This window comes from Ictidomys tridecemlineatus, chromosome 6 (assembly GCF_052094955.1).
Source record: "Ictidomys tridecemlineatus isolate mIctTri1 chromosome 6, mIctTri1.hap1, whole genome shotgun sequence".
In the NCBI taxonomy this organism is placed as follows: Eukaryota; Metazoa; Chordata; class Mammalia; order Rodentia; family Sciuridae; genus Ictidomys; species Ictidomys tridecemlineatus.
Window position 1 is genome coordinate 175923579 of NC_135482.1, and position 15177 is coordinate 175938755.

The 15177-nt window shown below is 39.1% G+C and overlaps 1 protein-coding gene across 14 annotated transcripts in view; it reads right to left on the minus strand.

The window, feature by feature from the left end:
* Mtus2 (microtubule associated scaffold protein 2) overlaps positions 1–15177 on the minus strand; it is a 620658-nt gene that overhangs the window by 359746 nt on the left and 245735 nt on the right. For all 14 annotated transcript variants that reach the window (XM_078016171.1, XM_078016162.1, XM_078016169.1 and 11 more), the window contains one exon: positions 9200–9440. In XM_078016171.1, coding sequence (XP_077872297.1) covers positions 9200–9440 — 241 coding nt within the window. The remainder of the gene's footprint in view (positions 1–9199; positions 9441–15177) is intronic.

Consider the following 15177-nt stretch of genomic DNA (forward strand, 5'->3'; position numbering starts at 1 on the left):
CCATCCTAAAATTATCTTACTAAGAAAACTAGGGGTCTTGAAAAGAGGTAGGAGAAGAGTCCTAGAGACCACCCCAATGCTTTTCCATTAGATTTTTTGCTGAGAATCTGTGGTGGTTTGAATATAAAGAGTCCCCCAAAAGCTCACATGTAACAATGCAAAAGGTTTAGAGGAGAAATGATTGGGTTATGAGAGTCTTAACCTAATCAGTGGATTAATCCTCTGATTGGATAAATTGAATGGTAATTAAAGGCAGGTGGGGTGTGGCTGGAAGAGGTGGGGCATTGGGGCGTGGCTTTATGGTCTCTATTTGTATTTGGTAAGTGGAGATCTCTCTTTCTGGTTCCTTCTGCCACATTCTTACACCACGGTGTTCTACTTTACTTCAAGCCCTGAGGAATGGAGCCAGCCTTCTATGGACTGAGACCCCTAAAACTATAAGCCCACAAATAAACGATTCCTCCTCTACAGTTGTGCTGGTTAAAAGATGACCAAAACAGCATCTCAACCACAGGACTCAGCTTGTCTACCTGATGTTTCCTGTGACGACTGAGAGTCACCCAGCACATGTCCTGCCACTTTTCCAGAGGTGTGTAACCTCAGACTTTCTAAAGACCTACCATGTGCACAATGCCCTGGAGGCCTCCCTGACACCAGTACAGTCCTGTATCCTGTGTTGGAACAGCTAAATTCAAAAGAAAGAGAGAGGGAAGGAGAGAAAGGGAAGGGAGAAAGGGATGGAGGGAAAGTTCTTTGAAACAGATTGATCGTGCTCCAAGTATGGGTGACATCCAAATTCCTCTTGTCTTCCATACCTAAACTTTCGTTGATCAAAGAATTTCAAAGTTTGTCATTACCTTTTCACCTAAATGATGCCACTCTAAATGGCGAACTGACAATACCCAAAGGCAAGATCAACCTACTTTTTCTTAGAGGTCCAGACAGTAAATATTTTAGGCTCCGAGGCAAAATCCTGTTTCCATAAGAATAACTCAACTGTGGCAGCAGCCAGTATAAAAAAATAGATGCAGGTATATAATAAAATTTATTTTTAAAATCAAGTTTGCAGCTCATGAGCCATAATTCTGCAGCATAGAAAATCTATAAAAGTTGGCCTTATAAAATAAAGATACAGGGGCTAGGGATATAGCGCAATTGGTAGAGTGCCTGACTTGCATGCACAAGGCCCTGGGTTCAGTCCTCAGCACCACTAAATAAAAAAATAAATACACACACACACACACACACACACACACAGCTGAAGTTGTGGCTCAGTGGTAGAGTGCTTGCCTAGCATGTGTGAAGCACTGGGTTCAAAATCTCAGCACCACATGTAAATAAATAAAATAAAGGTCTATCAACAACTAAAAAAAATTTAAATAAAATAAAGATATTGCAGGACAATAAGATTCTACCACAGCCAGTTGATGGATATTGTCTAGTGTTGGGGTTAAGAACAAAAATGCTGAGATAGAATTTTGATTTCTAATCTTGACAGTATGACTGACACATTGCAAGAAGAAGAACAAGGTAATTAGCTTAAATTTTATTTTCTTCATCCATAATGCAAAAATAAAAATAATACCTAACTTATGGTAGGAACTACCTGGGTAGCACAGTCCTTCAACAGTGCCCCTGAACTATATTCATTATTCTATAGCAAAATGCATAAATATTTGCAATAAGTTAGGTAAGTAAAAATAGTTGGGAAGTTAAATGCTCTTAGCTTTCAAGTTAAGGAGAACTATTAACAGTTTTTAGGTGGATAAGGACTTTGGTTCTGCATTGCATGGAACATGGAACATCTAAGTCTACTGTGAAATTAAAAAGAAAAAAAACAAAGTTTGAAGAATATCACAAAAGAAAACACTAAGAAAACGAAAGGATTTCTCCAGGAGAAGAAAGGAAGGAAGGAAGGAAGGAAGGAAGGAAGGAAGGAAGGAAGGAAGGAAGGAAGGAAGGAAGGAAGGAGGGAAGGAAGGAAGGAAGGAAAAAAGGAAGGAAGGAAGGAAGGAGTGAGTCAAGCTACTACTAAAGCAAGTGATAAATGCTTGGGGAATTCCAGCAAAGTTTCCCAAGAAAGGGGAAGGCGTGCTGTCTGGGGTCAGGCAAGTGAGCCAACCAAGCAAAAGCCAAGGACGGCTCCACTGGAGGGGAACAATGGGAGCTGCACCACTGCCCCCTGCAGCCCCTTAATCCCTGGTGTAGGAACCTCGCATAGTCTATTCCAGAGCTCTGCCAGGTGGTCCTCCCAATAGCACTAAGAAGGGATCCGACATTTTCCATGTCCTCATGTTAGATTTTCTTAATCTCCAATGATTACTCATAGGGACACACACTGTTCTCTGAATTAAGACACACAGAAGCCCTAAAAAGAGTTGGGAGCCTGAAGGAGTAGGGAGAAGAGAGCCCCTCACATGTGTATCTCCAGAACCGAACTGAACTTTGGAGTGTCACCCTGACCATAAATGTGTGAATACAAATAAGCCAGCCTCAGAGAACTCCATCTGTCTGCTTCTACTGGCTAGTGGTATTTTTATGCCAGTGGTCTATTCTTAAATCCTTGACTATTGCAAAATGAATCCCAACTAAGTTTATTTTTAGGGATCTGAAGTTTTTCCACATTTTGTGTAGAAAATAGAACTATTAACATGTGTTACGTCATACTATTTCAGAGGCACATAATTCAAGTTCACATCATATCTATAGGTTAATGATGGAAGTGCAGCGGCCGGCCAGTGAAGAGGACCATCATGGTTGTAAATGCCAACTACCTGCTGACCACTAGCACTATTAAATCTCTAGCCAGATCCTGACTTCTCAGCTCCAGTCCCAGAGATGCAGTACTTTCTCCTATATGATGACCAGAGGCATTTCCACTTTCACATGTCCTAACTTGGCTGCTGCCTGTCCTTCTAAACTTCCGTCTCTCTATGTGGCACTGCATTCTTCTAGTGGCTCAGATGTAAAACCCCGTTGTCACCCTACATTGCTCCTTTTCTCTCATGGCCCATATCTAGTCAGCGAGAAACTCCATTTTTTTTTTTTTTACTCTCTCTCATGGCAGGATGGTTCAAGGTCCTGCCCTCTCTCACCTGGATCACCACATTGCCTCCTGACCATTCTCCTTGCTTCAGCCTTTGTGCCCTGATAGTCAGTCGGCTTTCAAGAAGAGAGATCCTGCTTAACTAAAGTCTGGTCATGCCAGCCCAGCTCGAAGCCTCTGCGGGTTTATTCTAAGAGTTAAGAGGCAAATCCCTACAATGGCACTGGGCCCTGTACATCCCACATTCCCCAAACCAATCCCCTCTATTCTCATCTCCTGCCCCTCACCTCTCTACTCACTCTGCTCCACTTTCTTGCCGTTCTTACCCCACTAGGGCTTTTGCTCTCGCTCCTCCCTCTGCCTGGAACGCAGTACCCCTGACATCCACGGGGGTCTCTCTTACTCTGGGGATTGATTTAAAGTTCACCTTCTCAGGAAGGTCTTTTCCAACCACTCTATTCAAAATTGCAATATCTCTTCTCATTCCAAACCTTCTATTCCCTGTCTTTAATGTTTCACTTTATGTGATACTATTTCTATCTCCCAATCAGCCATCTAATTTATTAAATTTTTAAAAGCCTGCCCCCTCCATTCTAAAATTTAAACTCTACTTGGGCAAGATTTTTGTCTATTTTATACATTATTTGTCCTCACACCTGGACTAGGTGCTGACAGTTCCTCAGGAACCACTGCCACGTGAGTAACTGAATCACATAATTGAGTCATACCACCCTGCAACAGGAAAGCCCATACAACGTCCACAAATCATGGAACCATGGCAAGTTTGTGTGATTTTAATAGAAATTCTTGTAAAAAATTAAGACTCTCAGTGATTACTTGAGTAAATGATAATGTAAAAAGTGATATAATACTATCAATCAATCAAATAGACTTACTAGACATGTAAAGAATATTTCATCCATCAAAAACTGAATTAAGTTTCTTCTCAGTTACACATGGAATCTTCTTCAAAATACACCATATTTTAGGACACAAAGCAAGTTTAGCAAATACAAAAAAAATCAAGATAACAAATAGAATCTTGAAATTTAGATATCAATGACAAGATAAAAACAAAACTAATTCTAACACATGGATATTGAATAATAAATACACTTTGAACAAGGAATGAGTCACAGAAGGAATCAGGGAAGAAATAAAAATTTTTGGACACGAAGGAGAATAGATACAAAATATCAAAAAAAAAAAACTCTGAACATTATGAATCCAGGTGTAAGTCAAAAGCTTTTAGCATTGAGTACCTACATTAAAAAAAAGAAGAAAGATCCAAAATAAATAATCTAATGTTATTTCTCAAGACCCTGGAGAAACAAGAACTAACCCATTCCCAAGTCAGTAGAAAACAGGAAAAAAATATAAATATAATTGAGAATAAAAAAAATATAAAGGGTCAATTCATAAAGAGTTGGTTTTTTGAAAAGATGAATAAGATTTATAAACTCTTATCCAAACTAACCAAAAGAGATAGAGAGAGAAGATCAGAGTGAAAAAGAAGATATTACGACAGACAATTCTGAAATCCAGAGGAACATTAGAAACTATTCTGAAAATTTATACTCCATTAGACTAGAAAATCTAGAAGATATTTACAAATTTCTCTCTGTATATAACCTACCCAACCCAAATTGAATCAGAAGGTTATAAAAAACATAAATGTACCAGTATCAGACAACAAGATTGAAGAAGGAATAAAAAGCCTCCTAACAAAGAAAAGTCCAGAACCAAATGGATTCTTAGCCTACTTCTAACAGCCTTTTAAAGAACTAATGCCAACCCTCCTCCAATTATTCCATGAGATGGGAAGGGAGGGAACATTGCTAAATTCATTCTTTGAAGCCAGAACCCTAATACCAAAACCAGAAAAAGACACATCAATGAAAGAAAACTACAGAATATTAACCCTGATGAACATAAACACAAAAATTCTCAATAAAATGTTAGAAATCTGTACTTTAAAACACATTAAGAAGGGTGTATAGCATGACCAAGTTGGTCTCATTTCAAGGATACAAAGTTGGTTCGACATACGTAAATCAATGTAATTCATCACATAAATAGAAATAAGGACCAAAATCACATGGTCATCTCAAAAGATGCAGAAAAAGTCTTCAACAAAATCCAGTACCAATTTATGTTAAATACACTAGAAAAACTAAGGATAGAAGGAACTTAACCTTAATATCAAGCAGTAATCATAAACTATAAACCTAAAGTGAACATCATACTGAATGGAGAAAAACTTAAATAATTTCCTCTAAAATAGGAACAAGAGAAGAATGCCCACTGTCACTACCCTATTCAAGATAGTTCTTGCCAGGAACAGTGGTGCACACCTGTAATCCTGGTGGCTTGGGAAGCTGAGGCAGGAAGATCACAAGTCAAAGCCAGACTCAGAAATTTCGAAAGGCTCTAAGCAATTTAGCAAGACCCTGTCTCAAAATAAAAAATAATAAATGGACTCAGGATGTGGCTTAATTACCCCAGGTTCAATCTCTGATACTCCCAAAAATATTAAAATAAAAATATAAATAAATAAATAAATATTAAAAATATAGTTGTTGAAACTCTAGACAGAGCAATCAAGCAAGAGAAGGAAATTAAAGGGATGTAAATAGGAAAATATGTCAAGTTACCTATATTTGTTGATGACATGATCCTATACTTAGAAGACCCAAAAATTTCCACCAGAAGACTTCTAGAACTGATAAGCAAATTCAGCCAAGTAGCAAATTCAAGACCAACATACAAAAATCAGTCTTTCCTATACTACAATAATGAATTTTCTGAGAAAGAAATAAGGAAGACAATTTTATTCACAGTTGCTTAAAAAAATAAAAGACTTATTAAATCTAACTAAGGAGGTAAAAGACCTCTACAGTGAAAATTATAAAACACTAAAGAAAAAAAAATTGAAGAAGAACTTAGAAAATGGAAAGGGCTACCATGCTCTTGGACAGGCAGAATTAATATTGTCAAAATAGCATATTACCAAAAGCAATATACAGATTCAATGTGATCCCCTCCAAAGGACATTCTTCACACTAGAAACACACTCCTAAAACTCATATGAAAGAATAAAAGACCCAGCACAACCAAAGCAGTCCAGATCAATAAGAATAATGCTGGTAACAACACCTGATATTAAACTATACTACAAGGTTATACAGTAACAAACTCAGCATGATGTTGACGTAAAAATGGACATGAAGACCAATGGAATAGACTAGAATACTAGAGACGGATGTAGATATAGATATAGTCATCTGATTCTTGACCAATGTGCCAAAAATATACACTGGAGAAAAGATAGCATTTTTAATAAATGGTGCTGGGAAAACTGGCTATCCAATACAGAAGAATGGAACTGGATTTCAATCTCTTACCCTGCACAAAATTCAACTCAAAGTGGATGAAAGACCTAGGAAACAGACCAGAAACACTGCAACTGCTAGAAGAAAATAGAGAGTCAATATTTCAACATACTGGAATAGGTACCACTTCCTTAATAAGATTCCTAAAGCTCAAGAAATAAAAGCCAAAATCATTAAATGGGATGGCATCAAATTAAAAAGCTTCTGCATAGAAAAAGAAACATTTAAAAGTGAAGAAAGAGGTTACAGAATAGGACAAAATCTTTGCCAGCTACTCTTTCAACAGGAGATTAATATCCAGAAAACATACAGAACTTAAAAACTTAACACCAAAAAAAAAAGAGAGAGAAAGAAATCCACACAAGTAACCATATCAATAAATTGGAAAATGAACTAAACAGACATTTCTCAAAAGAAGAAATGCAAATGGCCAACAAATATATGAAAACATTTTCAACATCCTTAGCAATTAGGGAAATGCAAATCAAAACTATACTGAGATTTCATCTCCCTCCAGGTAGAATGGCAACCATCAAAAACACAAATAATGACAAATGCAGGAGAATAAGTAGGGGAAAAGGTATACTATGCACTGTTGGTGGGACTGCAAACTAGGACAACCACTTTGGAAGGCAGTGTGTAGAGTCCTCAAAAGACTAGGATGGAATCCCCATATGGCCCAGCTCTCCCAATCCTTGGAATACTCAGCCATAAAGAAGAATAAAATTATGTCATTTGCTCGTAAAGGGATGGAACTGGAGAACATCAAACTAAGTGAAATAAGCCAGACTCAGAAAGTCAAGGGTCAAATGTTTTCTCTCATGCACAGAAAATAAAGAGAAATGAGAAATTTTAAAAAGGGGAAATCTCATGAAAATAGAAGAGAGAACTGTAGAAGAAAGGGATTAAAGAGGGGTGGAAAAGGGGAGAAACCGTGAAATGAAACTGACCAAATTAAGTTATGCAAACATAGGGAATATATCATAGTGAATTCCACTTTTATGTATAACTATAATGTACCAATTAAAAAAATAAATGGTGTCAACATACTTTATATACAACCAGAGATGTGAAAAATTGTGCTGTCTATGTGTAATAAGAATTGTAATGCATTGTGCTGTCATTTATTTTCCTTAAATCAATTTAAAAATTAATTAATTAATTAATAGAAGGAAGACCAATAGAATAGAGGACAGGGCTCAGAGGAAGGAGGAAGTAAGGAAAGGGGACAGCACTGGGGATTGAAATGGAGAAAATTATGTTATATCCAATTATGAAAATGTCATCGTGAACCCTGCCATTATGTATAGCTATAATCCACTAATAAAGACCATGAATCAATAAAGATAATACAGAACTTTAAAAAAAGCATTAAGACAGTCAGTAATTTCCTGAATAAATGATGGATGATATATAAAGTGATACAATGGCAAATGAAGAAAACTTTCTTCTCAAAAAAAAAGTGAAACAATAATAATAATGATAATGCTCAATGCTGGCAAGGATATGGCAAGAAAACAGCACTCTGAAAAAGCACTAGCATGAAAACAATTGTTGCAAGTTTTCTAGAAAATTAGTTGGTCTTAAAAGAATGTTCAGATGTACTTTTATCCAATAAGGAACAGCTCATTTGTACTATGAAAACAACATAAATGAAGAGAAATAATTATATACAAAAATACAAGTTTTAGCATTATTTCTAGTAGTGTAAAATAAGCAGAACCCCATTGGTAGTTGGAAAATGATTAAATAAATTTTATTTTCCTCCCAGCCAACCCCCTTCCTCCTTCCTCCAAGAGGCTACCATGAAGCACCTGCGTCTTACCACAGGAGTCTTCTGGTTACAATTTCTCAAAACATTTTCTTCCATGATTTCATAACACTTGTCAAATTTACACACCATATAGTATAATATACAACATACTATAACATCATGTCTAATATACAATAAGATATAAGAAAATATTCCATGATATCAACACTAGCCAGGTTCTAATAATGTAAGCAGAATGTTTTTCTTCCTATTTGTCTATATTAGAATTTGGTCATATTGGTCTATGTTTGTCATATTTGTCCATATCCAAACTTTTTGACAAACGGAATGTATTATTTATATAACAGAATAATATATAAATCCTAGAGGAAATCACAGGAGCAGAGGACAGCAAAGGAGTACAGAGAGCATAGAGGAGACCTGGCCACTGGCCACTGCTGTAGTACAGGAGCTGAGGGCTGGGAAGGCAACAGGCTTTCTCTGCAAGCAAATGTGGGGCTTTCAAGACTGTGAATGGGTGGAAGGGTGACGTGGCCAGTGTTGCACCCTAGGAAGATCTCTCCAACAAACTAAAGCCAACTGAGGACGGGCAATCCAGCCCACACCTTGTTTGTAAGTGACACTGCACCTGCTCACTCACATATGGCCTGGGACTGCCTTCAGGCTATAATGGCAGCTCTAAGTAGTTATGACATGGGGGTTTGACCCTAAAGGTAAAATATTTACCACCTGGCCCTTGGCAGAAGCAGCCTCTGAACCCTGGTCGACAGGGTGTTTTAGAGAAGGGAGAAACTATAGGAAGCCAGGAGATGGTGGTAAGGACTGGCATTGTAAAGGTGACAGAGAGGACAGCAGCTGCCGACAGATGAGTTTTAACAAATGTCTGCATCTCCTAACAAATGGATGAAGATTATGGGATGGGAGGCATTCCCATTTTCAAAGGTTACCGCATTTTTTAAGAAAAGGCAGCGACTGTTGGACCGTTACCTGAAGGATCAGAACTGTAGAGACTGGCAGCTGTTGTTATGGGTCCCGGTGGGTGGATGGCACTTGCTGAAGACCTCTGACTCGCTATCAGAATCCTGCTCTTTGCAGAGGGTAGGCGGGACATGGCACCCAGTCCCAACTGGGGCTTCAGAAGCATGGCTGACCGATAGAAAGTCGGAGGGACTTCGTAGTGAGTATAGGGAGGAGAACAAAATTCTTCTTTTCCAGGATGGTCTGTCACCTACAATAAATGATTAAAAGCTCAGTCAGGATCTTCACACCACAGTGTGACACTAAACAGGGTCAGAAGACTCAGGTTCAAACAATATCCACTCTGGTACCATTGAGCTGCTTGATTGCAAATCTCTTCCAGTCTCTGAGCCTCTGTGTCTTCATGCCTAAGTTGACAACTAGATGATCTCTTGGATTGTTCTAGGAATCTATATTCCTTTGGGAGAAAATATGAACTCCCTCTATAATCTTTAATTCCATGGTTACAAAATCACTGGAATTGGAATCAGCATTCAATCTTTAAATAAATAATGGCAGTGAAACAAGAATATAGCAAATGTTCACAAAATTATGAAACTTTCACCACACCTGTGGAGTGAAGGTACCATTGTCAATATAACTTTGTCTTAAAATAAGTAGATAAAATTTATTAATTTATATTGTCTTTACTTGGCTATGTATAAAACAAAATGTGCATTGTTATTAAGGGAGAAATGGCTATTCGGAAAAAATAAAGAAATTATAATGTTACTGTTACTTTTCCTGTACTTACCAGTTTGGGCTGGAATAGAACTTGTAGGTAGGTATATACCATTTATAAAGCAATCCTGTTTTCCCAATGTCTGTTTGCACAACTAGTGTTTCTTTCATTATTTTATTTTTATTTTTTGCTATCCAGAGGATAGAACCCAGGTCTTGCATATGCTAGGCAAGCACTATGCCACTGAGCTACTCCCCAGTCCATCTCTTCTTTAAATCAAACCAGAAAAAAGAATCAGAACTACATACTTATTTTCTTAAGTTATAATGGGGGAAAAAACATGCTAGGTGCAATATGTGAAAAGATATATCTGTTAACTGTGCTCAAAATCACAATGCATTTTATGTGTCAAACGTCTATCTATTCAAGAATCACAAACATTTAACCATATTCTTTAATAGGGGTTATAAAAGATTTGATCCAAACTGTTGAAGAGGTAAACCCTTTGTGTGATACTTCATTAATGTTGAAATAAAGTTCTCCTGAAAACTGACATTATTGAAACAAAAGATTAAGTGTTTAAGCTTTTATCATAACCACATTGCCTGACCGAGCAGATAGATGTATGTAACTCAGGCTAGTAAATTATATCTCAGAGAAAGGGCATCTACATCTGCTGTCTAATAAATTTTTGTCCTTACTTTCTCACTATTGATCTCTAGATTTTTTTTTCTTATATCCCTATACCCTCTGGTTTTTTTAAAAATTTTAATTTCTAAGTTTTGAGCGCTTTTGCTCATTGCTTCCAGCAGGTGCTCTCATGGGGAATTAATATCAATGCCAACCCATATCAGTAGGGTTTTTAGTATTAAAATATGCTGGTTCTCAATAATTACTCAGTTCTTTGGAACTGGACACTTTTCAAAGGTCAAAACCCACCGCACTCTCACTCCAGAATGACTTTTATGATTTTGATAACTTCAATGCCTGTCATTTGATTGGGTAATTTATTTCTGGTAAGAGCATAAATTCTTCAAAAAGGCGAAAAGTGTGCCTTAGATGCCTGGTTTATGCATTTTTAATTAGACAAGGGAATCTACAAAAAGCTTCATACTCCTTTCTTTCATCTTTACTGACAGAACATAACAGGGCACCCCGCACTGTCGTAAACACAGACATCAGTGCCAAGAGTTGCCCTTCCCCCCCTTCTCCAGTGGAGGTTTTTAGAGAAAGAACTTTGAAAGCAAACGAAAGAACCGTATGATTTCAAACAAATTCCTAAAATCAAGGTATGCAAGCAAATACATTGTTCTTGTATTGTCCCCCTCCTAGCTCCCACACCCCGTGTTCACTGGGATTGTGGCTGGGGAGACACAGGGCAAATGAGGCCTCTCTGAGCAGCCAGCCACTGGGTCAGGGGTAGGGAGAAGGTGCCCGTGATGGTTAATATTATCATCTTTCAACTTGGCTGAGCCCCGGAGTCCCAGTAATGTTCCACCAACTAAAGGTTGCTGTGAAGATAATTCTTAGATGAGATTAATATTTCAATCAGCAGACCTTGAATAAAGCAGATCACCCTTCACAGTATAGGTGAGCTTCCTCCAATCAGCTGAAGTCCTTAATTTAAAAAGACTGACTTCCTCTGAAGAAGAGGGAATTCAAATTCAAACTGTGGGACCACGTCTTTCCTGGGTGTCCGGGCTGCTGGCTCTTGGGCCTGCCTGCAGAATTTGGACATGCCATCTTCCACAGTCACGTGAGACAGTTCTTGAAACACATTTGTCCCTTGATATCTGAAAGAGACTGGGTCCAGGATGCACTGCGGGTACCAAAATCTATGGACATTCAAGTCTCTTGTATAAAGTGGTAATATTATTTACAGATACCGTACTCACGACTTCCCATATGCTTTAAATCTCTGGATGACTTATGATACCTAACACAACGTTAATACTATGGAAACATTGCTTTATTCATATTTTTAGGGAATATTCTCAAGAAAAAACTCTGCACATTTTCAGCACACACAATTTCTTCCTGAATGTTTTCAATTCACAATAGGTTGAATCCAAGGATGTGGAACCGCTGAGTGTGAAGGGCTGATTATAAATCAGTTTCTGTGTACATGTATGTACATGTATGCTGATCTCTCTCTCGTGCGGGCGCTTACACACACACACACACACACACACACACACACACACACACACACACAATCTCCCATTGGTTCTATTTCTCTGGAGAGCCCTGATCATAACGGTGTCCCTCGGAGGTGGAACCAAGGAGTGGCGAGGGGACCCACCCTGCACTGCATATCTGCAGACTGTGAGACACGACCTTCCCCTGTCCTTCCAATTCCTAGTCCCTTTTTCCCACCTCCCTTCCCCTTAAAATCACCAGTGGAAGAGTGTCCCTGGGACCTGTGGAGAGCCTACAGCAGAGACCGGTATAAACAAGTGAGCATATTTCATTATCCTGACGTGATAATCTCAGAAGTCACTTCTGGAAACTTTCAATGTCTGTGCCGTTTCTGCCAAGCAACAAGAGACTCCCTCACATGAGCACTTACTCTGGATTTCTCTGTCTTTATCCAGACTATCTAACTTGGGGGGAAATCTGTCAATAATAATGGAAAAACATGAAGCTAGTTTGGGTTTTTACTTTTAAGATTCTCCCACTTTATCAAAAATTATATGGCTTCAATCATTGAAAAGCATTTCTGTTGCAACCGGTCAGAAATGTGTTCTTTTCTCAGCGGCCGAATGGAGCCACTGGTGGAGAGCTCAGGACACACTGGCAGGGGAGGGTGGCTTTTGGATCTCCCTGCTTTGGGTCTGCTCGGTTCTGACAAGTTGCAGCTGTAGGAACAAATGCCCAAGGGCCAGGCTGCTCCCCACTTTTGATTAAAGAGAATTATCACAGAAATGAGTATAATGCCCAGGTGCCCAGGGCTCCCTGCTGCATACTGAGGCCTGAAGAAAAGACTGCACGGCCAGGATGTTCTGATTACAGCTGAAAATGGTCCCCAGGTAGTGTGCCTGGCACAAGGCTGTGAGACTTTCACCACTTCAACAGGGTCTCTCCCTCAGAACCACTAGTGCCACACACATCCACCCACTCCCACTCCCTCAAGGCTTTCTCCTTCCAGTTTTCTGGAGGAGGAAGGAAGAAAATGGTTTGGGGAAAAACATGCCTATGGTCATCATTTTCAGAGAAAACAGAAGCAACATAGAAAAGGAACATACAGAAGAAAAACAAGAGGCCCCTGAGAAAGAATTGCCGATAGTAACAGGATATCTGTCCTCATCTCCAAATCAAGTTTTCCTCGTGAGCATGTTTGGCAGAGAAAAATCTAAGGTCCTTTCATGGAACGTCTGCAGTGATACTTTGAGAAGAAGGTGCCTGCAGGCCTCGGGAGGGTCAGCTCCCAGGGGCTAGTAGGAGTGGCCAGCAGCAGAGCATGAGGCTGGCCTTGGAGGCCCAGGTGAATGAGTATTTGAAAATTTGAGAATGACTCACCTTAACCAAATCCAGAGGCTGATGTATAAAACCAGAATGGCAATTGGTCCAACCTTAGTGAGAAGCCACTGCCTAGAGCCAGACCCAAGGGTCATCTTGGCTAGAATATGATGTCACAGGGTCAGTGCAGGAAAGGCCCATGATGAACAGGAGGCCATGCAGACAGCACTGTGCAAGCCTGCATTCTTTAAGTGCTCTTTAAGTATGTCAGCACTTTCAATCAAGTTGGAGTCCAGCCTTGGACTCAATCATTCTATTTCTAGTCTTAGTGTATTATTGTTTGGATCCAGGCACATATGGAGCTCATAAATGAACTGCCATTCAGGATTTGTGTATGTGTGGTGCTAGGCATTGAACCCTGGAGATCAAACACAGGCTAGGCAAGTGCTCTACCGCTGAGCTACACTCTATCCCCATTCAAAATCTTTTGAGCATTCATTTATATCAAACACCATTATAAATTCTGAGAACCAGTAGGGAACAACACATTGAAAAGAATATTCACTTTGTGGAAATGACATTCTCCTCAGTGCAGAAATAACTGTATGTCAGACAGAGGAAAGTTATGGGAAGAAATACACCAAAGAACATGGATTCAGAGGGAAGGTGAGGAGATTGTTCAATGAGATGACATCTGAGCACAGACCTAAAGAAAGTGAGGGAGAGAGCCACTTGGATAACTGGGAGAACAAGCAGAAGGATGTGCAAAGGTCCAGAGGCAGCAGAGTGAGGAATAGAAGGTGAGGAGGGTGGGTAGGTAGCTAATGCAGCCACAGGAAGCACATCCTAAAGGCTGAGCCATCCTACACATTCTGGGTTTTGTTCCAGGTGTCCTGGATAACCCTGGAGGATGTTAGAAAGAAGATGATCTGATTAACCTTCATTTTAACCCCGGGCTCCCATGAAGAGGTTGTTTCAGCAGATTACTGAGGTCTTAGAGGATAACTTATCATAGCACCTGGGCACTGATGGGAATAGCATGGAGCAGTTTGCAACTGCACAGGCTTGAGACTCAGTGCCGTCCTTGATTTGTAGCCTTAGGTGAATGGTTTACACCCCCCAAGTCCACGTTCATATCTACAATGATAAACACTGTAATACCAACCTCCAGAGAATCACTGTAAGGGTGAGTGGAGACTGACAAAGACGATGCTAGGTGGGCCCAGAACATAGTAGACAATTAGCTAAATGTCATAATCATTTTTACTAAAAAAAAAAAAAACTAAAATCACATTATGTTCCGCTCATTCCCAATGTTCTTCACATGTTTGAACAGGAGATTCTCCTAAAACGGAAATACTATCCATCAGAGGATGTCTGATCAATTTGAAGAGAATCCAATTATTTTGAATTCTTTCTTGCTTTAACCTGGCTTACAGAATCATGCTCACTTATTTAAACACGGAAACCAAGTTAAATGCATACTTATCTAATTTCGTATGGATCACACTAGGTGAAATTAAAATGGGTCTCTTTAGATGTTGGGTGTGTCTCATCTTGACATTCAACTTTTCAAGCCCAAACTATCCATTCCCCTAGATGATCTCCTCCCATCAAAACCATGGACTTCGGAGCTGGAGGTAGAGTACTCACCTAGCATGCATGAGGCACTGGGTTCAATCCTCAGCACCACATAAAAAATAAAATAAAATAAAGGTATGGTGTTCACCTACAACTAAAAAAATAAATATTTAAAAAAAATTTTTTAAAAGCATCGACTTTTATAAATGTATATGCATGAACATTG